The 25,189-nt window shown below is 53.5% G+C and overlaps 1 protein-coding gene across 1 annotated transcript; it reads right to left on the bottom strand.

Annotated features, from left to right (window-relative positions):
- Window positions 1-51: 51 nt before the first annotated feature.
- LOC142245638 (ADP-ribosylhydrolase ARH1-like) lies at window positions 52-16,611 on the bottom strand. The gene is made up of 8 exons (XM_075318528.1): window positions 16,487-16,611; window positions 5,655-5,878; window positions 5,485-5,583; window positions 5,177-5,282; window positions 5,028-5,107; window positions 3,812-3,995; window positions 461-675; window positions 52-381 (listed from the first exon to the last, which is right to left on the bottom strand). Exons 1-8 carry the CDS (start codon window positions 16,495-16,497, stop codon window positions 224-226), a joined length of 1,077 nt encoding a protein of 358 aa, XP_075174643.1. The 5' UTR covers window positions 16,498-16,611; the 3' UTR covers window positions 52-223.
- Between the last annotated feature and the right edge of the window lie 8,578 nt (window positions 16,612-25,189).

Below are 25,189 nucleotides of genomic sequence, written 5' to 3' on the forward strand. Positions count from 1 at the left end.
AGCTCTCGTTGTGGCCACTAGGTGGCGATGAGGAAATCTCCGTAGAATGGATGAATTTATTCATTGCAGATTTTATTGGTTCCTAAGAAGTCACATGATGAAATTAGCATACAAGCAGGTGATTGCACTAAACGGACTACAACTCCCAGCATGCTCTCCTAGAGCCGTATTCTATGGTGTGTATAGGAGGTCCCCTCTGAGGGTGGTGGTGTGTCTCCCGGGGTTAGTGATCGGGCCAGGCCAGCTTGTGCAGGGAGCGGCCCACCGCCTCCATCCTTTCCCTGTATTCCAGGTGACTGTAGTTTCCCTCTGGGACCCCTGTAAGTCCGTATTGGGCCCCCCAGCAGCATCCGGCAATCACCCCGGTGGAGTCGCTGTCACCTGTGAGGACAGACAGTGTAAGCGCAGAGCCAGACCGTACCGTGTACCAATCGGGCCGGAGTAGAATACCGCTACCTACCGCCATGAAACATGGACCTGCTGCACAGCTCCTCCCAGGAGCCCCGGGCCCCCAGCAGAGCATCATAGGCGATCATCGGAGCGTCGTGACCGCTGCGCCCCGGCCAGCCATCCAGACTCCACCGCCCGTACTCCACATCCCTCTCCGCAGCACCGTAAGGAGAAGGGAACACCGCCGGCCCGGCCCCCTGCAGCAGACCCCTCTCCGACAGGTACCTGCGAAAAAAGGGAGAACCTCACACCAGTGATAAAATACCTGATCAAGTCTGTATTTATACAAGAAAAGCCTATGATGTGACCAGGGCTCAGCAGGACGTACGGCACCGCCCCAAAAATCACAGGACAAATCCCCCGCCCGGGACGGCAGAGACCCCCGAGCACTGTGGGAACTAGGTACGGTGATAGACAGACCATTAATATTAATCTGAACTGAACCGCAGGACGGCACAGAGCAAATGTAAGCCCAAAATTCAAAAAGGGGGCAAAATCTGAGCCTCGAAATTGTAGGCCGGTAAGTGGGTAAAATCCTACGAGATGCGACCCTGGAGGATCTCAAGAAGAAGAACCTCGTGACCCAGTATCAACATATGGGTTTATGAGGGATCGGTCCTGTCACTAATCTGATCAGCTTCTATGAGGAGTTTCACAGGGTCAGTATTGGGCCCTCTTTTTTTTTTTTGCTTATACTAATGACCTTGTAGGGGGCATGAAAAGTGGAATTGCAATATTTGCAGATTATACTACACTCTGCAAGATAATTAATACAGAGGAGGATAATTTAATATTACAGAAAGATTTATTAGGCTGGAGGCTTGGGCTGAGAAACGGCAATTGAAGTTTAATGTGGATAAATGTGAGGTCATGCTCTCCGGCAGAGGAAATAAAATGTATAACTATGCACTGGGTAAAACTGGCACTGGGTGGACGGCTAACTCAACTTTACTGACCAGCGTCAGGCAGCTGCTGCCAAGGCTAATAAAATAATAGGAGGCATTAAAAGAGGCCGAGATGCTGATGAGAAGAACATAGTGTTCCTCCATACAAGTCACTGGTGTCACCACACTTATATACGGTGTACAAATATGGTCTCCGGTGTAAAAGAAGGACATAGAGCGGGTGCAGGGAAGAGCAACCAAGGCTCTAAAGGAATGGGGGGGCTGCAGAAGACGGATTATTAAACTTAGGGGCGATCTTACTACAATGTACAAATATATGAGGAGACAGTACGGAGCGCTCTCTAATGATCTTTTTACATTTAGGCCTGCGACAGGGTCAAAAGGGAGCATCAAAGGAGGTTTAATCATAATCACAGATGTAGATTATTTACTGTAAGGGCAGTCAGACTATGGATTCTTTACTGTAAGGGCAGTCAGACTATGGATTCTTTACTGTAAGGGCAGCGAGACTATGGATTCTTTACTGTAAGGGCAGCCAGACTATGGATTCTTTACTGTAAGGGCAGCCAGACTATGGATTCTTTACTGTAAGGGCAGCCAGACTATGGATTCTTTACTGTAAGGGCAGTGAGACTATGGATTCTTTACTGTAAGGGCAGTGAGACTATGGATTCTTTACTGTAAGGGCAGTCAGACTATGGATTCTTTACTGTAAGGGCAGCCAGACTATGGATTCTTTACTGTAAGGGCAGCCAGACTATGGATTCTTTACTGTAAGGGCAGCCAGACTATGGATTCTTTACTGTAAGGGCAGCCAGACTATGGATTCTTTACTGTAAGGGCAGCCAGACTATGGATTCTTTACTGTAAGGGCAGCGAGACTATGGATTCTTTACTGTAAGAGCAGCGAGACTATGGATTCTTTACTCTAAGAGCAGCGAGACTATGGATTCTTTACTGTAAGGGCAGTCAGACTATGGATTCTTTACTGTAAGGGCAGTGAGACTATGGATTCTTTACTGTAAGGGCAGTGAGACTATGGATTCTTTACTGTAAGGGCAGTGAGACTATGGATTCTTTACTGTAAGGGCAGTGAGGCTATGGATTCTTTACTGTAAGGGCAGTGAGACTATGGATTCTTTACTGTAAGGGCAGTGAGACTATGGATTCTTTACTGTAAGGGCAGTCAGACTATGGATTCTTTACTGTAAGGGCAGTCAGACTATGGATTCTTTACTGTAAGGGCAGTCAGACTATGGATTCTTTACTGTAAGGGCAGTCAGACTATGGATTCTTTACTGTAAGGGCAGTCAGACTATGGATTCTTTACTGTAAGGGCAGTGAGACTATGGATTCTTTACTGTAAGGGCAGTGAGACTATGGATTCTTTACTGTAAGAGCAGTGAGACTATGGATTCTTTACTGTAAGAGCAGTCAGACTATGGATTCTTTACTGTAAGGGCAGTCAGACTATGGATTCTTTACTGTAAGGGCAGTGAGACTATGGATTCTTTACTGTAAGGGCAGTGAGACTATGGATTCTTTACTGTAAGAGCAGTGAGACTATGGATTCTTTACTGTAAGGGCAGTGAGACTATGGATTTTTTACTGTAAGGGCAGTGAGACTATGGATTCTTTACTGTAAGGGCAGTGAGACTATGGATTCTTTACTGTAAGGGCAGTGAGACTATGGATTCTTTACTGTAAGGGCAGTGAGACTATGGATTCTTTACTGTAAGGGCAGTGAGACTATGGATTCTTTACTGTAAGGGCAGTGAGACTATGGATTCTTTACTGTAAGGGCAGTGAGACTATGGATTCTTTACTGTAAGGGCAGTGAGACTATGGATTCTTTACTGTAAGAGCAGTGAGACTATGGATTCTTTACTGTAAGGGCAGTGAGGCTATGGATTCTTTACTGTAAGAGCAGCGAGGCTATGGATTCTTTACTGTAAGAGCAGTGAGGCTATGGAACTCTCTGTCGCATAATGTAATAGTTGATTAATTTCTTGAAAATCTAATATTCGTGGTTCTGTGCAGTAGATCCTGGGACCTCGTCTGATTGCGGTATGTGGAGTCTGGAAGGATTTTCCCCTCTTGTGGCGCTCGCTCTCTGCCCCGTGGGGTCTTTGCCGTCCTCTGGATACACCGGTCAGGCTGTGGGGGGAACTCGATGGACTTTCAACCGTAGAAATGATGAATCTGAGTCACTTTGGTTTGTATTTGTAGCTGCCGCCTGCAGTGTAAAGCATGGCAGCTTTCCTTCTGGTTGCCATAGCCGCACTGGTCTCTGTGGATCTCGGTTTTTCTCGTCTCCCGTCTTTAGTATTTTTGCTTATTAATTCTCCCGCCATGTTTTATAATGTATTTCACAGGAAACCCCCCATACTTTACACTGCAGGCAACATTAAGAACTGGGTGAATTAGAAATAAGGGCTCAGTCCCTTCCTTCTCACCTCTCCCAGGACTGGCGGAAATAATCCCACACCTCCAGGTGCCGCTCCGCGTCGGCGTCCGTTGAGTGCACGTACTCCAGGGCCAGGGGGAGCGTCTCCAGCAGGCGGGAGCCCCATTGTTCTAGGGGGACCCTCTGTACTGACAGGGACGTGAAGAGCGCGGAGGCCAGAGAGCCGAGGTACCCTGGAGAGAGAGCAGACAGTCACAGCCAGCATGGCCACCACCGCAGCGGTCATCACCCCAGAGCTGAAATCACCCAGCATGGCCGTCACCGCAGCGGTCATCACCCCAGAGCTGAAATCACTGTGCATGACCGCCACCGCAGCGGTCATCACCCCAGAGCTGAAAACACCCAGCATGGCCGCCACCACAGCAGTCCTCACCCCGGAGCTGAAATCACTGTGCATGACCGCCACCGCAGCGGTCATCACCCCAGAGCTGAAATCACCCAGCATGGCCGCCACCGCAGCGGTCATCACCCCAGAGCTGAAAACACCCAGCATGGCCGCCATCGCAGCGGTCATCACCCCAGAGCTGAAATCACCCAGCATGGCCGCCACCGCAGCGGTCATCACCCCAGAGCTGAAAACACCCAGCATGGCCGCCATCGCAGCGGTCATCACCCCAGAGCTGAAATCACCCAGCATGGCCACCACCGCAGCGGTCATCACCCCAGAGCTGAAATCATCCAGCATGGCCACCACCGCAGCGGTCATCACCCCAGAGCTGAAATCACCCAGCATGGCCGCCACCGCAGCAGTCGTCACCCCAGAGCTGAAATCACACAGCATGGCCGCCACCACAGCGGTCATCACCCCGGAGCTGAAATCACCCAGCATGGCCATCACCGCAGTGGTCGTCACCCCAGAGCTGAAATCACCCAGCATGACCGCCACCGCAGCAGTCATCACCCCGGAGCTGAAATCACAGCATAGCCACCACCGCAGCGGTCGTCACCTAGGAGCTGAAATCACCCAGCATGGCCATCACCACAGTGGTCGTCACCCTGGAGCTGAAATCACCCTGCATGGCCGCCACTGCAGCGGTCATAACCCCAGAGCTGAAATCACCCAGCATGGCCGCCACCGCAGCAGTCATCACCCCGGATCTGAAATCACCCAGCATGGCCGCCACCGCAGCAGTCACCCCAGAGCTGAAATCACCCAGCATGGCCATCACCGCAGCAGTCGTCACCCCAGAGCTGAAATCACTGACCTGTCGGGTGGTTGTGCGTCATCTTCCCGCTCTCCACGCTGACAGCGACCAGAAGCGACAGCTCAGACGGATGCGGGAACCTGCGGAGAGACCCCCATATATCAGGCAGACTGCGGTGGGGTTCACAGGGGACCCCCGCACCTCCTCACCTCAGACCTATACACATGGATCTCATGGCCGCTCCACATCCAGTCGCCGTGGGGTTAAAGGGGATCTTGTAGCCGCCAGGTTCCCCCGGGCGCAACTGGGAGGTTCCTAAAATGAGAGGAGCGTCCATCATTGCTGCGTCCCTTCTGCGCTGTGGGAGACGTAGTGTTGGTCCAGCGCTGCGGCCCCGGAGCGTGATCAGCTCTGCTGCAAACACCACATCTCCCACAATGCACCTCTGCAGGAGAACACTGCGGAGCAGAATTATGAATACAGCTCTGGAGTATAAAACTGAGAACAACCCTCTTACCCAGAATGCTCGTGGGTCCGGGCTTGCGCCCCTCCATATCTGTCATGGCGGACACGTATCTCGCGGCCAGGTCGTGGTACAGCTCGTCACTCACCTTCCCTGCGGCCAGAGAACGGGGGACGTCAGGGAAAGATTTGATTGGTTGGTCCGCCACACTACAGACCACCCACCTGATGCCAGGCTCTCGCCCGTGGCCAGGTGGAGCACGGTGTCGTCACTGACCGGCCAGTCCGGGAGCGCGGTCACGATCCTCTCCAGTCCTCCCAGCGCCTGCAGCTCCGCGTGGATCTGGGGCCCGGACTTACAATACTCCCACAGCTGGTTCCTGTAGCCCAGAGCGTCCCCCGCTCCGCTCAGCAGCATGGCCGCCGCGTACAGCTCCCGAGACGCCGGCCTGGACAATGAGCAGCATGTTATACACACGCCACCATGCTTTACACTGCAGCTCCCGAGACACCGGCCTGGGACGATGCAGCACACGTTACACACGCACCACCATGCTTTACACTGCAGCTCCCGAGACGCCGGCCTGGGACGATGCAGCACACGTTACACACGCACCACCATGCTTTACACTGCAGCTCTGCTAGTCAGAAAACCCTCCAGTCTCCGCACAGGCCCCAGCTGCTTCTCTCCCCCATGCTTTACACTGCAGCTCTGCTATTGTCTGTGGTAGTCAGAAAACCCTCCAGTCTCCGCACAGGCCCCAGCTGCTTCTCTCCACCATGCTTTACACTGCAGCTCTGCTATTGTCTGCAGTAGTGAGAAACCCTCCTGTCTCCGCACAGGCCCCAGCTGCTTCTCTCCTCCATGCTTTACACTGCAGCTCTGCTATTGTCTGTGGTAGTCAGAAACCCTCCTGTCTCCGCACAGGCCCCAGCTGCTTCTCTCCCCCATGCTTTACACTGCAGCTCTGCTATTGTCTGTGGTAGTCAGAAAACCCTCCTGTCTCCGCACAGGCTCCAGCTGCTTCTCTCCACCATGCTTTACACTGCAGCTCTGCTATTGTCTGTGGTAGTCAGAAAACCCTCCTGTCTCCGCACAGGCTCCAGCTGCTTCTCTCCACCATGCTTTACACTGCAGCTCTGCTATTGTCTGTGGTAGTCAGAAAACCCTCCTGTCTCCGCACAGGCCCCAGCTGCTTCTCTCCTCCATGCTTTACACTGCAGCTCTGCTATTGTCTGCGGTAGTCACAAACCCTCCTGTCTCCGCACAGGCCCCAGCTGCTTCTCTCCACCATGCTTTACACTGCAGCTCTGCTATGTCTGTGATAGAAACCCTCCTGTCTCCGCACAGGCCCCAGCTGCTTCTCTCCCCCATGCTTTACACTGCAGCTCTGCTATTGTCTGTGGTAGTCAGAAACCCTCCTGTCTCCGCACAGGCCCCAGCTGCTTCTCTCCCCCATGCTTTACACTGCAGCTCTGCTATTGTCTGTGGTAGTCAGAAACCCTCCTGTCTCCGCACAGGCCCCAGCTGCTTCTCTCCCCCATGCTTTACACTGCAGCTCTGCTATTATCTGTGGTAATCAGAAACCCTCCTGTCTCCTCACAGGCCCCAGCTGCTTCTCTCCCCCATGCTTTACACTGCAGCTCTGCTATTATCTGTGGTAGTCAGAAACCCTCCTGTCTCCGCACAGGCCCCAGCTGCTTCTCTCCCCCATGCTTTACACTGCAGCTCTGCTATTGTCTGCGGTAGTCACAAACCCTCCGGTCTCCTCACAGGCCCTAGCTGCTTCTCTCCACCATGCTTTACACTGCAGCTCTGCTATTGTCTGTGGTAGTCAGAAACCCTCCGGTCTCCTCACAGGCCCCAGCTGCTTCTCTCCCCCATGCTTTACACTGCAGCTCTGCTATTGTCTGTGGTAGTCACAAACCCTCCAGTCTCCGCACAGGCCCCAGCTGCTTCTCTCCCCCATGCTTTACACTGCAGCTCTGCTATTGTCTGTGGTAGTCAGAAACCCTCCTGTCTCCGCACAGGCCCCAGCTGCTTCTCTCCCCCATGCTTTACACTGCAGCTCTGCTATTGTCTGCGGTAGTCAGAAACCCTCCTGTCTCCGCACAGGCCCCAGCTGCTTCTCTCCCCCATGCTTTACACTGCAGCTCTGCTATTGTCTGTGGTAGTCAGAAACCCTCCTGTCTCCTCACAGGCTCCAGCTGCTTCTCTCCACCATGCTTTACACTGCAGCTCTGCTATTGTCTGTGGTAGTCAGAAACCCTCCTGTCTCCTCACAGGCCCCAGCTGCTTCTCTCCACCATGCTTTACACTGCAGCTCTGCTATTGTCTGTGGTAGTCAGAAACCCTCCTGTCTCCGCACAGGCCCCCGCTGCTTCTCTCCCCCATGCTTTACACTGCAGCTCTGCTATTGTCTGTGGTAGTCAGAAACCCTCCTGTCTCCTCACAGGCCCCAGCTGCTTCTCTCCACCATGCTTTACACTGCAGCTCTGCTATTGTCTGTGGTAGTCAGAAACCCTCCTGTCTCCGCACAGGCCCCAGCTGCTTCTCTCCCCCATGCTTTACACTGCAGCTCTGCTATTGTCTGCGGTAGTCACAAACCCTCCGGTCTCCTCACAGGCCCTAGCTGCTTCTCTCCACCATGCTTTACACTGCAGCTCTGCTATTGTCTGTGGTAGTCAGAAACCCTCCTGTCTCCGCACAGGCCACAGCTGCTTCTCTCCTCCATGCTTTACACTGCAGCTCTGCTATTGTCTGTGATAGTCACAAACCCTCCTGTCTCCGCACAGACCCCAGCTGCTTCACTCCCCCATGCTTTACACTGCAGCTCTGCTATTGTCTGTGGTAGTCAGAAACCCTCCTGTCTCCGCACAGGCTCCAGCTGCTTCTCTCCCCCATGCTTTACACTGCAGCTCTGCTATTGTCTGTGATAGAAACCCTCCTGTCTCCTCACAGGCCCCAGCTGCTTCTCTCCTCCATGCTTTACACTGCAGCTCTGCTATTGTCTGTGGTAGTCAGAAACCCTCCTGTCTCCGCACAGGCCCCAGCTGCTTCTCTCCACCATGCTTTACACTGCAGCTCTGCTATTGTCTGTGGTAGTCACAAACCCTCCAGTCTCCGCACAGGCCCCAGCTGCTTCTCTCCCCCATGCTTTACACTGCAGCTCTGCTATTGTCTGTGGTAGTCAGAAACCCTCCAGTCTCCGCACAGGCCCCAGCTGCTTCTCTCCCCCATGCTTTACACTGCAGCTCTGCTATTGTCTGTGGTAGTCAGAAACCCTCCTGTCTCCGCACAGGCCCCCGCTGCTTCTCTCCCCCATGCTTTACACTGCAGCTCTGCTATTGTCTGTGGTAGTCAGAAACCCTCCTGTCTCCTCACAGGCCCCAGCTGCTTCTCTCCACCATGCTTTACACTGCAGCTCTGCTATTGTCTGTGGTAGTCAGAAACCCTCCTGTCTCCGCACAGGCCCCAGCTGCTTCTCTCCCCCATGCTTTACACTGCAGCTCTGCTATTGTCTGTGGTAGTCAGAAACCCTCCTGTCTCCGCACAGGCCCCAGCTGCTTCTCTCCTTCATGCTTTACACTGCAGCTCTGCTATTGTCTGTGGTAGTCAGAAACCCTCCTGTCTCCGCACAGGCCCCAGCTGCTTCTCTCCTTCATGCTTTACACTGCAGCTCTGCTATTGTCTGTGATAGAAACCCTCCTGTCTCCGCACAGGCCCCAGCTGCTTCTCTCCTCCATGCTTTACACTGCAGCTCTGCTATTGTCTGTGATAGAAACCCTCCTGTCTCCGCACAGGCTCCAGCTGCTTCTCTCCCCCATGCTTTACACTGCAGCTCTGCTATTGTCTGTGATAGAAACCCTCCGGTCTCCTCACAGGCCCCAGCTGCTTCTCTCCTCCATGCTTTACACTGCAGCTTGCAGGGCACTGCGGCCGATGCCGCTGCCCCTGACTGCTGAGCCCCTCGTTACGTCCCCCATGGTCACCTCTCCCTCCTTCCCATTGTGCAATGCCCCCCGCTGACCCCCCTTCCCTGCTGGGACCTCCTCCAGGGCATATAAGCAGCCTCCGGAGTCCCTCCTTCCTCTTACCACAATCTGCCCTCAGGGTGAGCATCGCCGATGGACCCCCTGGAAGCAGCGGTAAGAGAAAGGAGCGGACGGGAGGGAGCCGAATGGCTTGCCTCCCTTGTGGGCACCAGCTCCCTCCTGCCGGTTCCCAGCAGCGGTGGGCGCAGGTCTTCCAGACCCTCCCGTCCACCGCAGCGTCTGATTCCAGGCGCAGGGCGGCCCGGTCCAGAAGGTCCGGTCCGCTTTCACCTCCTGCTCCCGGCCCTAGCCCCTGATTCCCCCCTCCCTACATCACGCCGGTCGCCATGGCCACCTCGCGCACCTCCCCCGCCGGGATGACGCGGCCCCGTGTGACTCTCTGTGGCATACGGAGGTCGCGTCACATCCTGCTATCCATGTTCGCCGCGTCACTTCCTGTGATGCGGCGATCACATGATAACTCGTCACTTCCGGTTTCGGGTCCCGGACCGGAAATGACGTCAGGATCCGGAAAAACAAGAGTATGCGGCGTTCGGCGCACATATCAGCTGTTGTTAACAGCTGACATGTGTGACTACAAGTTACGGGTGGAATCGCTTCCACCTGCAACTTGTAACCCGTTACATCTCGCTGCCAAAGTCTGGCAGCGAGATGTATATGAGCGGGCATTACTATCACTTACCACCGCCCCCACCGAAAGTCACGTGCGTGATCACATGACTTTCGTTGGTTGCCATGGTAGCACAGGGTCATGTGATGACGCTGTAGCTACCTTCAGTCACTTGCTCTCAGTGCCGGCATACTTCCAGCATTGAGGGTAAAGCAGCGTATCTGCAGATCTCAGCTGTGTAGCTGAGATCTGCAGATAGTGCAGAGCGATCGAATTGTTGATCCATACATCCCCCTAAAGGGACAAGTTTAAAAAAAAAATAAATAAATAAATAAATAAAATAAAAATAATAAAATAAAAATAAATAAATAAAATAATTAAAAAAAAAAAAAAAATATGTATACATATATACACATATTTGGTATCGCCACGTTCAGAAAAGCTTGATCTATCAAAATATAAAATCAATTAAAGAATAATAATGCTAATAATTTTATTCACTTGGGTAGCGCTGTCCACGGTGCTTTCTATGCATTGGCGACGCTGTCCCCATTGGAACTCACAATCTAGAGTCCCTAATCTGATTGTTAAATTTCGTAGCAGCAAAAAAAAAAAAAAAAAAAAAAACCCAAAATTACGCTTTTGGTCACCGCATGTTTTGCGTAACATCCAATAACAGGCGATCAAAAGTAGCATCTGCGCAAAATGGTACCATTAAAAAATGTAAACTCGAGACGCAAAATAAGCAGTCATTGCGCCATAGATCCCAAAATGAGAACGCTGCGGGTTTCGGAAAATGGCGCAAAACGTATGCCACTTTTATTGGGCGATCTTGTTAACACCATCAGGAGTAGCTCTGGTTAACCCCGCGTTTGTACAACATCAGGATGTAACGCAGCAGTGCCCGACTTACACAGGGACGTGTTCTACTGATGTGTATCACAGCTGGGAACTCACCTAACACCAGATACAGTTAAAAAAAAAAAAAAAAAAAATATATAAATAAAAATTTGCGCAAACAAATACGTCGATATCTGTTCCCTAATATCAGTGGAGCAAAACACAGTCAACAAAGAAAAGAGAGTCAATTCGCAAAATACTGCAATACCATTTTCAACTCCTATAAAACCCATGTCGGTTCTCATTGGTGGAAGTACGACGAAGAATTTAGAAGATGCTTGGCATTCCAACCGTTGGGAAGTTAAGGCCACCGATTCGTGGCTTATGATGGCGCAAAAGTCCCACCAGTCGTTTCCAGGCCCACCAAACTTTTCCTCTCACCACGCTGGAGCTGCAAATGTCCGCAGACTAGGTCGCTGTTGGCTTTTCAATGAAGGCCATCGCAGGTTTCAAGGACTCCGCAAATACAAGCGCGAATGCTCATCGTGCGGAGGCAATCACACCTCCTCCAAATGCGATAAGCAACCAGACTGGCATCACACTAAAAATGCACCACCAAGTCCCAAAGACTCCAGTGAACGTGCACGCGGTGGAGCCATTGCTAGAACGTTACCCCAATAAGGCTGCGGCCAACGCTATTAGGGACGGTTTCAACCACGGTTTCTTTATCCCCCTTTATGTTCTCCTCAGAACTAACCTTCGCCCCCAACCGCAAATCGGCCCGGGACCTCCCACAGGTCCTGGGGAACAAACTACTGAAGGAAGTGGCGTTAGGCCGACTAGCAGGCCCATTTATAGATTTACCATTCTTAAACCCTTGCGTTTCACCCCTAGGGATAGTGCCTAAGAAAGAAAAGGGTGAATTTCGCCTCATACACTACTTGTCCTTCCCGGCTGGGCGGTCAGTCAATGACGGCATCCCCACAGAGGACTCAGCAGTTTCCTACGCATTTTTGACAAAGCGGTCGCACTGGTGCGAAAAGCAGGGTAAGGAGCACTAATGGCAAAATCGGACATAGCATCTGCCTTTCGCCCGCTACTAGTGCACCCCGATTGTCCCACCTGCTAGGGTGCTATTTCAACAAAAAATTCTGTACCACATGTGAATTACCATGGGTTGCTCCATATCCTGCTCACACTTCGAGCTCTTCAGCTCTTTCCTGGAATGGGTGGTTAAGGACGTAGCAAAGAATAAATTGGTCACCCATTATTTGGATGATTTCTTGTCCATTTTCCCACACCAACTCTAAAGCATGCTCAAGCGCGTTAAAATCTGTCCAGGTCATAGCGGACAAGTTTGGGTTTCCGCTGTTGGCCGAAAAAACAGTTGGCCATGTGACCTGCCTTTTCATTGAGAATCGAAATAGACTCAATTATCACGATGTTTCGGCTACCACTCGAAAAGGTTAAAAAAAAAAAAAAAAAAACCACATCGCTCATTGACGGGTTCTGCGCGGTTCGTAAGGTAACCCTGGCGCAAATGCAATCTCTATTAGGCTTGCTCGCCTTCGCCTTTAGAGTCATGTCCATGGGAAGGGGCTTTTCCCTGAGGCTCTGCCTGGCCACTAGGAGCATAACTGCCTCCCATCAAAGGATTTGCATCACCAGCGCTCTACGTGAGGAGCTCGGTGTATGGAGGTCCTTCATAGCTACTTACAATGGGCGTTCATGTTTCCAGGAACAGGAAGTTTCCAGCGCTGATATATCTATTTTCAGATGCTGCCGGGTCCACCGGATTCGGCGTTTACCTTGGTCCCAATTGGTATGCTAATCGCTGGCCCAACACATGGCACCTGTCTGGGTGGACAAAAAAAAAAAAAAACAAAAAAAAAAAAAACAAAAAAAAAACAACTTTACTCGAGCTGTTCCCTATAATAGTAGCTACAAGTCTTTGGGCAGAAAAGTTGGCGAACAATCGGACCCGCTTCAGGACTGACTACATAAGTGTCGTCCACGCCGTTAACCACCTCGCATCTTCCTCACCACCGGTGATCAGCTTGCTACGATACTTAGTTCTTAAGTGCCTTGAACATAATATCTGGGTCAAGGCCATCCACATACCGGGGATTGATAATACTATCGCTGATGCCTTATTGCATTTGATTTTCAGAAGTTTCGAGCATTGCACCCAGAATCTGACAACAATGGCCAAAAGTGTCCACAGTCCCTCTGGACGGCCCCGTGGACAGTTGATTCCGCTGGTTAAGGCATCCCATCAACGTGGCATTTGTATGGTAAGGCTTGGGACGAATGATTTCAATATAGTTCAACCGCTGCCTAGCCAGGTGTCCGCGGTTTTTCTTAGCAATTCCGTTGCTCGAGACATATCGCATCTGCATACCAGTGGCTTGCCGGGCACAGTAGCGTAGTAGCGGGTTGCAGGAATAGCCTCTCACTTTCAGGTTCGTGGATGGACCAATGGCACCAAGGCCTTTCTGTTCAAACAGGCCGTTAAAGGCTGGAAGCGCTGGTGCACGGAGAACAGGAAGGCCAATTCATTCGCCATCCTTTCCGGCATAATAAACCAGCTAGGTGACGTTTGCACCAATGACAGCGAGGTCCTCTTGTTCTCGGCCGCCTTCTCGCTAGCATTCTTCGGAGCCTTGACGGTCAGTGAATTAGTCAGCAGGTCCCTAGGTTGCACCGGTGGTCTGTTACGCGACAATGTTATAGTTTGCAATGGTGGAGTACGGGTTCACATAAGGCGCTCCAAAACAGATCAGCTCGGTAGAGGAGTTTGGTTCCCTATTTTCCCGTTTTCAGGTATCCTATGTCCCATCCTTACCTTGCAGCGACACTTAGAGTCTTGGGTTCCCAACAAATTCTTCTTGGAGCACGCAGAGTGATCCCGCTCACGGCGACACAACTTTCGGCATTGCTTAAAATGTCTATTTCCTACCTGGACCTACAACCAGGAGATTATGGCATGCACTCCTTCCGCATCGACACGACAACCGAGGCAGCAAGGGCCAGCTTCATACCTATCCGTGCAGTCCTGTAGTTCCCTGCCACCAGTTGTCCACTGTTTGGCACGTTTATATATTACACAAAAAAAAAAAAAAAAAAATAAAATAAATTGTTAAATAAATATATGTATATCATTTCGGTTATCTAAACACCTTCAAACCTAAAGAAACATTAATACAATGATGTTTGCTGACACGATGATGGAAAATGTTTTGCATACAAGAGAGGTAACCGTTTTTCTTTTAGATCTGTCGAGACCTAGCATCTGGATCCTAGGTCACTCACACATATTCTGGGCAGCACGGCGGACTGAGTCGAGACCGGGTGGAAGCGTGCTGGGAGTTTGTGACCTCAAGTTTCACTGGAGAAGAGTTCGGGGCCTGGCCTGGACCCAGGTCCTGCCCATGGTAGTGAGCATATCCAGAGTAGCCACTGGCCTAGTAGTGCTGGTCATTCACGGGTGGAAATGACCTGGTAAATGTGAGGATCCAGGATCTGCTTGCGGTCATGCAAGCGGTCCTAGATAAGTTCAGCAGCTTCTTTCCTAGATAAGTTCAGCAGCTTCTTTAGCAACGTAGTGGGGGTATGGTCCAGTATATTACCGAGATTGAGTTGTACAGGGGCAAGGAACATAGCAGCTGTGGAAAGGTCAAGGCAACACGTTAATATGCAGATCGCCAAATTTATAGCGTCAGGAAGAGGGATAGTGCCTGGACACGAGATGCTGGAATCAGAGGTCAGCCGTTTGGTGCTAGAGGATGGTTGTAGCCTTAATGATATAGGCCTAGACAATTTCCTGTCGGACAGTAAGGACGGGGTTGAGCGGGCCATAAGGGCCCTGTGTGGGGGTCGCAGCTCAGGCTTGGGCCTTCGCCACTCCGTGGCCGGTGGAAGAGGGATTTGGTGAGAGCCAACCTGCCACGGACGGCCGTAGGCATCGGGCCTCCTCCCTCAGGTTTAAGGCGGATTTGTGCCTGTGGTTAAAGCTGTGGCCAAAATAACAAGCAACCCCCTTTTATATCAACATTGAATGGTGTTACGTGGATACCTTCAATAAAGTACAAAAGAAAGATATTCCATGTGTGGTCTCATTCATTGCGCGGTGGGGAGGGGGAACCGGTTGGTGGGTCTCGGCAGTCCTGCTATTGTCTGTGGTAGTCAGAAACCCTCCTGTCTCCGCACAGGCCCCAGCTGCTTCTCTCCTCCATGCTTTACACTGCAGCTCTACTATTGTCTGCGGTAGTCACAAACCCTCCTGTCTCCGCACAGGCCCCAGCTGCTTCTCTCCACCATGCTTTACACTGCAGCTCTGCTATTGTCTGTGGTAGTCACAAACCCTCCTGTCTCCTCACAGGCCCCAGCTGCTTCTCTCCACCATGCTTTACACTGCAGCTCTGCTATTGTCTGTGGTAGTCACAAACCCTCCTGTCTCCGCACAGGCCCCAGATGCTTCTCTCCCCCATGCTTTACACTGCAGCTCTGCTATTGTCTGCGGTAATCACAAACCCTCTGGTTTCCTCACAGGCCCCCGCTGCTTCTCTCCACCATGCTTTACACTGCAGCTCTGCTATTGTCTGTGGTAGTCACAAACCCTCCTGTCTCCGCACAGGCCCCAGCTGCTTCTCTCCCCCATGCTTTACACTGCAGCTCTGCTATTGTCTGCGGTAATCACAAACCCTCTGGTTTCCTCACAGGCCCCCGCTGCTTCTCTCCACCATGCTTTACACTGCAGCTCTGCTATTGTCTGTGGTAGTCACAAACCCTCCTGTCTCCGCACAGGCCCCAGCTGCTTCTCTCCACCATGCTTTACACTGCAGCTCTGCTATTGTCTGTGGTAGTCACAAACCCTCCTGTCTCCGCACAGGCCCCAGCTGCTTCTCTCCCCCATGCTTTACACTGCAGCTCTGCTATTGTCTGTGGTAGTCACAAACCCTCCTGTCTCCGCACAGGCCCCAGCTGCTTCTCTCCACCATGCTTTACACTGCAGCTCTTCTATTGTCTGTGGTAGTCAGAAACCCTCCTGTCTCCGCACAGGCCCCAGCTGCTTCTCTCCCCCATGCTTTACACTGCAGCTCTGCTATTGTCTGTGGTAGTTAGAAACCCTCCTGTCTCCGCACAGGCCCCAGCTGCTTCTCTCCCCCATGCTTTACACTGCAGCTCTGCTATTGTCTGTGGTAGTTAGAAACCCTCCTGTCTCCTCACAGGCCCCAGCTGCTTCTCGCCCCCATGCTTTACACTGCAGCTCTGCTCCTCTAGGACACAGCTATGATCAGTGACTCTGGTCGGAGGCTCCATGCTTTACACTGCAGCTCTGCCTCCTGGGGATCAGCAGGGGGAGCCGTTTTCTATTACATGCAGTGACATTATACGACCACCAGGTGTCACTGTTCATACCTGAGCTGCAGAAGAAACCCCCCAAAATCATTAACGGGCCAGTGCAGTGTGTCCCCAGGAAGGAGGGTCCCTGAGCCTGGGCTGGAGCGGGGGAGGGGCAGTGAGGCGCTGCAGCAGCTCAGGCTCTTACTTGCTCTCCATGTTGCGGGGTCTTGTGCTGTGTACGGTGAACTCAGCGGAAACTTCTACCCAGAATCCCCCCTCCTCTGAGTCCTGGGAGTCATGTGACCTGCACTTCCCCGGTGTAACCCTCTCACTGCCGGGGATCAGCGCATGCTGTGGCTGTATCCGGGCACTCGGCCACCGCAGAGGTCAAAGTTCACCCGTCTACTTATTAACCGGATCCTTATGGGACGCCGGGGTCACACGGGGCGACTGTCCGGTTATATCACCCACCCCGGTGTGACGGCAACATGTGACACCCCCTGCTGGAGCAATGTCTGCACAGAGAACACCCTGCTGCATTGTGGGGATGTAGTGTGTACATGGACCCTGTCACCCCCTGCTGGAGCAGTGTCTGCACAGAGTCCACCCTGCTGCATTGTGGGGATGTAGTGTGTACATGAACCCTGTCACCCCCTGCTGGAGCAGTGTCTGCACAGAGTCCACCCTACTGCATTGTGGGGGATGTAGTGTGTACATGAACCCTGTCACCCCCTGCTGGAGCAGTGTCTGCACAGAGTCCACCCTACTGCATTGTGGGGGATGTAGTGTGTACATGGACCCTGTCACCCCCTGCTGGAGCAGTGTGTGCACAGAGTCCACCCTGCTGCATTGTGGGGATGTAGTGTGTACATGGACCCTGTCACCCCCTGCTGGAGCAGTGTCTGCAGAGTCCACCCTACTGCATTGTGGGGATCTAGTGTGTACACGGACACTGTCACCCCCTGCTGGAGCAGTGTCTGCACAGAGTCCACCCTGCTGCATTGTGGGGGATGTAGTGTGTACATGGACCCTGTCACCCCCTGCTGGAGCAGTGTCTGCACAGAGTCCACCCTGCTGCATTGTGGGGGATGTAGTGTGTACATGGACCCTGTCACCTCCTGCTGAAGCAGTGTCTGCACAGAGTCCACCCTACTGCATTGTGGGGATGTAGTGTGTACATGGACCCCGTCACCCCCTGCTGGAGCAGTGTCTGCACAGAGTCCACCCTGCTGCATTGTGGGGGATGTAGTGTGTACATGAACCCCGTCACCCCCTGCTGGAGCAGTGTCTGCACAGAGTCCACCCTGCTGCATTGTGGGGGATGTAGTGTGTACATGGACCCTGTCACCCCCTGCTGAAGCAGTGTCTGCACAGAGTCCACCCTACTGCATTGTGGGGATGTAGTGTGTACATGGACCCTGTCACCCCCTGCTGGAACAGTGTCTGCACAGAGTCCACCCTGCTGCATTGTGGGGATGTAGTGTGTACATGGACCCTGTCACCCCCTGCTGGAACAGTGTCTGCACAGAGTCCACCCTGCTGCATTGTGGGGATGTAGTGTGTACATGGACCCTGTCACCCCCTGCTGGAGCAGTGTCTGCACAGAGTCCACCCTGCTGCATTGTGGGGATGTAGTGTGTACATGGACCCTGTCACCGCCTGCTGAAGCAGTGTCTGCACAGAGTCCACCCTGCTGCATTGTGGGGGATGTAGTGTGTACATGGACCCTGTCACCCCCTGCTGAAGCAGTGTCTGCACAGAGTCCACCCTACTGCATTGTGGGGATGTAGTGTGTACATGAACCCTGTCACCCCCTGCTGAAGCAGTGTCTGCACAGAGTCCACCCTGCTGCATTGTGGGGATGTAGTGTGTACATGGACCCTGTCACCCCCTGCTGAAGCAGTGTCTGCACAGAGTCCACCCTACTGCATTGTGGGGGATGTAGTGTGTACATGGACCCTGTCACCCCCTGCTGAAGCAGTGTCTGCACAGAGTCCACCCTACTGCATTGTGGGGATGTAGTGTGTACATGAACCCTGTCACCCCCTGCTGAAGCAGTGTCTGCACAGAGTCCACCCTGCTGCATTGTGGGGGATGTAGTATGTACATGAACCCTGTCACCCCCTGCTGAAGCAGTGTCTGCACAGAGTCCACCCTACTGCATTGTGGGGATGTAGTGTGTACATGGACCCTGTCACCCCCTGCTGAAGCACTGTCTGCACAGGGTCCACCCTGCTGCATTGTGGGGATGTAGTGTGTACATGGACCCTGTCACCCCCTGCTGAAGCAGTGTCTGCACAGAGTCCACCCTGCTGCATTGTGGGGATGTAGTGTGTACATGAACCCTGTCACTCCCTGCTGAAGCAGTGTCTGCACGGAGTACACCCTGCTGCATTGTGGGGGCTGTAGTGTGTACATGGACCCTGTCACCTCCTGTTGGAGCAGTGTCTGCACAGAGTCCACCCTGCTGCATTGTGGGGATGTAGTGTGTACATGAACCCTGTCACCCCCTGCTGAAGCAGTGTCTGCACAGAGTCCACCCTGCTGCATTGTGGGGGATGTAGTGTGTACATGGACCCTGTCATCCCCTGCTGGAGCAGTGTCTGCACAGAGTACACCCTGCTGCATTGTGGGGGATGTAGTGTGTACATGGACCCAGTCACCTGGAGCAGTGTCTGCACAGAGTACACCCCGCTGCATTGTGGGGGATGTAGTGTATACATGGACCCTGTCACCCCCTGCTGGAGCAGTGTCTGCACAGAGTACACCCTGCTGCATTGTGGGGGATGTAGTGTGTACATGGACCCAGTCACTTGGAGCAGTGTCTGCACAGAGTACGCCCCGCTGCATTGTGGGGGATGTAGTGTGTACATGAACCCTGTCACCCCCTGCTGGAGCAGTGTCTGCACAGAGTCCACCCTGCTGCATTGTGGGGATGTAGTGTGTACATGAACCCTGTCACTCCCTGCTGAAGCAGTGTCTGCACAGAGTACACCCTGCTGCATTGTGGGGGCTGTAGTGTGTACATGGACCCTGTCACCTCCTGTTGGAGCAGTGTCTGCACAGAGTCCACCTTGCTGCATTGTGGGGATGTAGTGTGTACATGAACCCTGTCACCCCCTGCTGAAGCAGTGTCTGCACAGAGTCCACCCTGCTGCATTGTGGGGGATGTAGTGTGTACATGGACCCTGTCATCCCCTGCTGGAGCAGTGTCTGCACAGAGTACACCCTGCTGCATTGTGGGGGATGTAGTGTGTACATGGACCCAGTCACCTGGAGCAGTGTCTGCACAAAGTACACCCCGCTGCATTGTGGGGGATGTAGTGTATACATGGACCCTGTCACCCCCTGCTGAAGCAGTGTCTGCACAGAGTACACCCTGCTGCATTGTGGGGGATGTAGTGTGTACATGGACCCAGTCACTTGGAGCAGTGTCTGCACAGAGTACGCCCCGCTGCATTGTGGGGGATGTAGTGTGTACATGGACCCTGTCATCCCCTGCTGGAGCAGTGTCTGCACAGAGTACACCCTGCTGCATTGTGGGGGATGTAGTGTGTACATGGACCCAGTCACCTGGAGCAGTGTCTGCACAGAGTACACCCTGCTGCATTGTGGGGGATGTAGTGTATACATGGACCCTGTCACCCCCTGCTGGAGCAGTGTCTGCACAGAGTCCGCCCTGCTGCATTGTGGGGATGTAGTGTGTACATGGACCCTGTCACCCCCTGCTGAAGCAGTGTCTGCACAGAGTCCACACTGCTGCATTGTGGGGGATGTAGTGTGTACATGAACCCTGTCACCTCCTGCTGGAGCAGTGTCTGCACAGAGTCCACCCTGCTGCATTGTGGGGGATGTAGCGTGTACATGGACCCAGTCACCTGGAGCAGTGTCTGCACAGAGTACACCCTGCTGCATTGTGGGGGCTGTAGTGTATACATGGACCCTGTCACCCCCTCCTGGAGCAGTGTCTGCACAGAGTATACCCTGCTGCATTGTGGTGGATGTAGTATGTACATGGACCCTGTCATCCCCTGCTGGAGCAGTGTCTGCACAGAGTACACCCTGCTGCATTGTGGGGGATGTAGTGTATACATGGACCCTGTCAGCCCCTGCTGGAGCAGTGTCTGCACAGAGTACACCCTGCTGCATTGTGGGGGATGTAGCGTGTACATGGACCCAGTCACCTGGAGCAGTGTCTGCACAGAGTACACCCCGCTGCATTGTGGGGGATGTAGTGTATACATAGACCCTGTCACCCCCTGCTGGAGCAGTGTCTGCACAGAGTCCACCCTACTGCATTGTGGGGATGTAGTGTGTACATGAACCCTGTCACCCCCTGCTGAAGCAGTGTCTGCACAGAGTCCACCCTGCTGCATTGTGGGGGATGTAGTATGTACATGGACCCTGTCACCCCCTGCTGAAGCAGTGTCTGCACAGAGTCCACCCTGCTGCATTGTGGGGATGTAGTGTGTACATGAACCCTGTCACTCCCTGCTGAAGCAGTGTCTGCACAGAGTACACCCTGCTGCATTGTGGGGGCTGTAGTGTGTACATGGACTTTGTCACCTCCTGTTGGAGCAGTGTCTGCACAGAGTCCACCCTGCTGCATTGTGGGGATGTAGTGTGTACATGAACCCTGTCACCCCCTGCTGAAGCAGTGTCTGCACAGAGTCCACCCTGCTGCATTGTGGGGGATGTAGTGTGTACATGGACCCTGTCATCCCCTGCTGGAGCAGTGTCTGCACAGAGTACACCCTGCTGCATTGTGGGGGATGTAGTGTGTACATGAACCCTGTCACTCCCTGCTGAAGCAGTGTCTGCACAGAGTACACCCTGCTGCATTGTGGGGGCTGTAGTGTGTACATAGACCCTGTCACCTCCTGTTGGAGCAGTGTCTGCACAGAGTCCACCCTGCTGCATTGTGGGGATGTAGTGTGTACATGAACCCTGTCACCCCCTGCTGAAGCAGTGTCTGCACAGAGTCCACCCTGCTGCATTGTGGGGGATGTAGTGTGTACATGGACCCTGTCATCCCCTGCTGGAGCAGTGTCTGCACAGAGTACACCCTGCTGCATTGTGGGGGATGTAGTGTGTACATGGACCCAGTCACCTAGAGCAGTGTCTGCACAGAGTACACCCCGCTGCATTGTGGGGGATGTAGTGTATAGATGGACCCTGTCACCCCCTGCTGGAGCAGTGTCTGCACAGAGTACACCCTGCTGCATTGTGGGGGATGTAGTGTGTACATGGACCCCGTCACTTGGAGCAGTGTCTGCACAGAGTACGCCCCGCTGCATTGTGGGGGATGTAGTGTGTACATGGACCCTGTCATCCCCTGCTGGAGCAGTGTCTGCACAGAGTACACCCTGCTGCATTGTGGGGGATGTAGTGTGTACATGGACCCAGTCACCTGGAGCAGTGTCTGCACAGAGTCCGCCCTGCTGCATTCTGGGGATGTAGTGTGTACATGGACCCTGTCACCCCCTGCTGAAGCAGTGTCTGCACAGAGTCCACACTGCTGCATTGTGGGGGATGTAGTGTGTACATGAACCCTGTCACCTGGAGCAGTGTCTGCACAGAGTCCACCCTGCTGCATTGTGGGGGCTGTAGTGTATACATGGACCCTGTCACCCCCTGCTGGAGCAGTGTCTGCACAGAGTCCGCCCTGCTGCATTCTGGGGATGTAGTGTGTACATGGACCCTGTCACCCCCTGCTGAAGCAGTGTCTGCACAGAGTCCACCCTGCTGCATTGTGGGGGATGTAGCGTGTACATGGACCCAGTCACCTGGAGCAGTGTCTGCACAGAGTCCACCCTGCTGCATTGTGGGGGCTGTAGTGTGTACATGGACCCTGTTACCTCCTGCTGGAGCAGTGTCTGCACAGAGTCCACCCTGCTGCATTGTGGGGGATGTAGTGTGTACATGGACCCTGTCATCCCCTGCTGGAGCAGTGTCTGCACAGAGTACACCCTGCTGCATTGTGGGGGATGTAGCGTGTACATGGACCCAGTCACCTGGAGCAGTGTCTGCACAGAGTCCACCCTACTGCATTGTGGGGGATGTAGTGTGTACATGGACCCTGTCATCCCCTGCTGGAGCAGTGTCTGCACAGAGTACACCCTGCTGCATTGTGGGGGATGTAGTGTGTACATGGACCCAGTCACCTGGAGCAGTGTCTGCACAGAGTACACCCCGCTGCATTGTGGGGGATGTAGTGTATACATGGACCCTGTCACCCCCTGCTGGAACAGTGTCTCAATGCTTTGCTGCATTGTGGGGGATGTAGTGTGTACATGGACCCTGTCACCCCCTACTGGAGCAGTGTCTGCACAGAGTACGCCCTGCTGCATTGTGGGGATGTAGTGTGTACATGAACCCTGTCACCCCCTGCTGGAGCAGTGTCTGCATGCTTTGCTGTGCTGCATTGTGGGGATGTAGTGTGTACATGGACCCTGTCACCCCCTGCTGGAACAGTGTCTGCACAGAGTACGCCCTGCTGCATTGTGGGGATGTAGTGTGTACATGGACCCTGTCACCCCCTGCTGGAACAGTGTCTCAATGCTTTGCTGCATTGAGGGGGATGTAGTGTGTACATGGACCCTGTCACCCCCTACTGGAGTAGGAACTACTCCACTGGAGTCTCCACAGAGTCTCTGGAACTACCTACTGGAGTCTCCACAGAGTACACCCTGCTGCATTGTGGGGATGTAGTGTGTACATGAACCCTGTCACCCGATGCTGAAGCAGTGTCTGCACAGAGTCCACCCTGCTGCATTGTGGGGGATGTAGTATGTACATGAACCCTGTCACCCCCTGCTGAAGCAGTGTCTGCACAGAGTCCACCCTACTGCATTGTGGGGATGTAGTGTGTACATGGACCCTGTCACCCCCTGCTGAAGCAGTGTCTGCACAGGGTCCACCCTGCTGCATTGTGGGGATGTAGTGTGTACATGGACCCTGTTACCCCCTGCTGGAGCAGTGTCTGCACAGAGTACACCCCGCTGCATTGTGGGGGATGTAGTGTATACATAGACCCTGTCACCCCCTGCTGGAGCAGTGTCTGCACAGAGTCCACCCTACTGCATTGTGGGGATGTAGTGTATACATGAACCCTGTCACCCCCTGCTGAAGCAGTGTCTGCACAGAGTCCACCCTGCTGCATTGTGGGGGATGTAGTATGTACATGAACCCTGTCACCCCCTGCTGAAGCAGTGTCTGCACAGAGTCCACCCTACTGCATTGTGGGGATGTAGTGTGTACATGGACCCTGTCACCCCCTGCTGAAGCAGTGTCTGCACAGGGTCCACCCTGCTGCATTGTGGGGATGTAGTGTGTACATGGACCCTGTCACCCCCTGCTGAAGCAGTGTCTGCACAGAGTCCACCCTGCTGCATTGTGGGGATGTAGTGTGTACATGAACCCTGTCACTCCCTGCTGAAGCAGTGTCTGCACAGAGTACACCCTGCTGCATTGTGGGGGCTGTAGTGTGTACATGGACCCTGTCACCTCCTGTTGGAGCAGTGTCTGCACAGAGTCCACCCTGCTGCATTGTGGGGATGTAGTGTGTACATGAACCCTGTCACCCCCTGCTGAAGCAGTGTCTGCACAGAGTCCACCCTGCTGCATTGTGGGGGATGTAGTGTGTACATGGACCCTGTCATCCCCTGCTGGAGCAGTGTCTGCACAGAGTACACCCTGCTGCATTGTGGGGATGTAGTGTGTACATGGACCCTGTCACTCCCTGCTGAAGCAGTGTCTGCACAGAGTACATCCTGCTGCATTGTGGGGGCTGTAGTGTGTACATGGACCCTGTCACCTCCTGTTGGAGCAGTGTCTGCACAGAGTCCACCCTGCTGCATTGTGGGGATGTAGTGTGTACATGAACCCTGTCACCCCATGCTGAAGCAGTGTCTGCACAGAGTCCACCCTGCTGCATTGTGGGGGATGTAGTGTGTACATGGACCCTGTCATCCCCTGCTGGAGCAGTGTCTGCACAGAGTACACCCTGCTGCATTGTGGGGGATGTAGTGTGTACATGGACCCAGTCACCTGGAGCAGTGTCTGCACAGAGTACACCCCGCTGCATTGTGGGGGATGTAGTGTATACATGGACCCTGTCACCCCCTGCTGGAGCAGTGTCTACACAGAGTACACCCTGCTGCATTGTGGGGGATGTAGTGTGTACATGGACCCAGTCACTTGGAGCAGTGTCTGCACAGAGTACGCCCCGCTGCATTGTGGGGGATGTAGTGTGTACATGGACCCTGTCATCCCCTGCTGGAGCAGTGTCTGCACAGAGTACACCCTGCTGCATTGTGGGGGATGTAGTGTGTACATGGACCCAGTCACCTGGAGCAGTGTCTGCACAGAGTACACCCTGCTGCATTGTGGGGGATGTAGTGTATACATGGACCCTGTCACCCCCTGCTGGAGCAGTGTCTGCACAGAGTCCGCCCTGCTGCATTGTGGGGATGTAGTGTGTACATGGACCCTGTCACCCCCTGCTGAAGCAGTGTCTGCACAGAGTCCACACTGCTGCATTGTGGGGGATGTAGTGTGTACATGAACCCTGTCACCTGGAGCAGTGTCTGCACAGAGTCCACCCTGCTGCATTGTGGGGGATGTAGCGTGTACATGGACCCAGTCACCTGGAGCAGTGTCTGCACAGAGTACACCCTGCTGCATTGTGGGGGCTGTAGTGTGTACATGGACCCTGTTACCTCCTGCTGGAGCAGTGTCTGCACAGAGTCCACCCTGCTGCATTGTGGGGGATGTAGTGTGTACATGGACCCTGTCATCCCCTGCTGGAGCAGTGTCTGCACAGAGTACACCCTGCTGCATTGTGGGGGATGTAGTGTATACATGGACCCTGTCAGCCCCTGCTGTAGCAGTGTCTGCACAGAGTACA

This window comes from Anomaloglossus baeobatrachus, chromosome 7, assembly GCF_048569485.1.
Source record: "Anomaloglossus baeobatrachus isolate aAnoBae1 chromosome 7, aAnoBae1.hap1, whole genome shotgun sequence".
Taxonomy (NCBI): Eukaryota; Metazoa; Chordata; class Amphibia; order Anura; family Aromobatidae; genus Anomaloglossus; species Anomaloglossus baeobatrachus.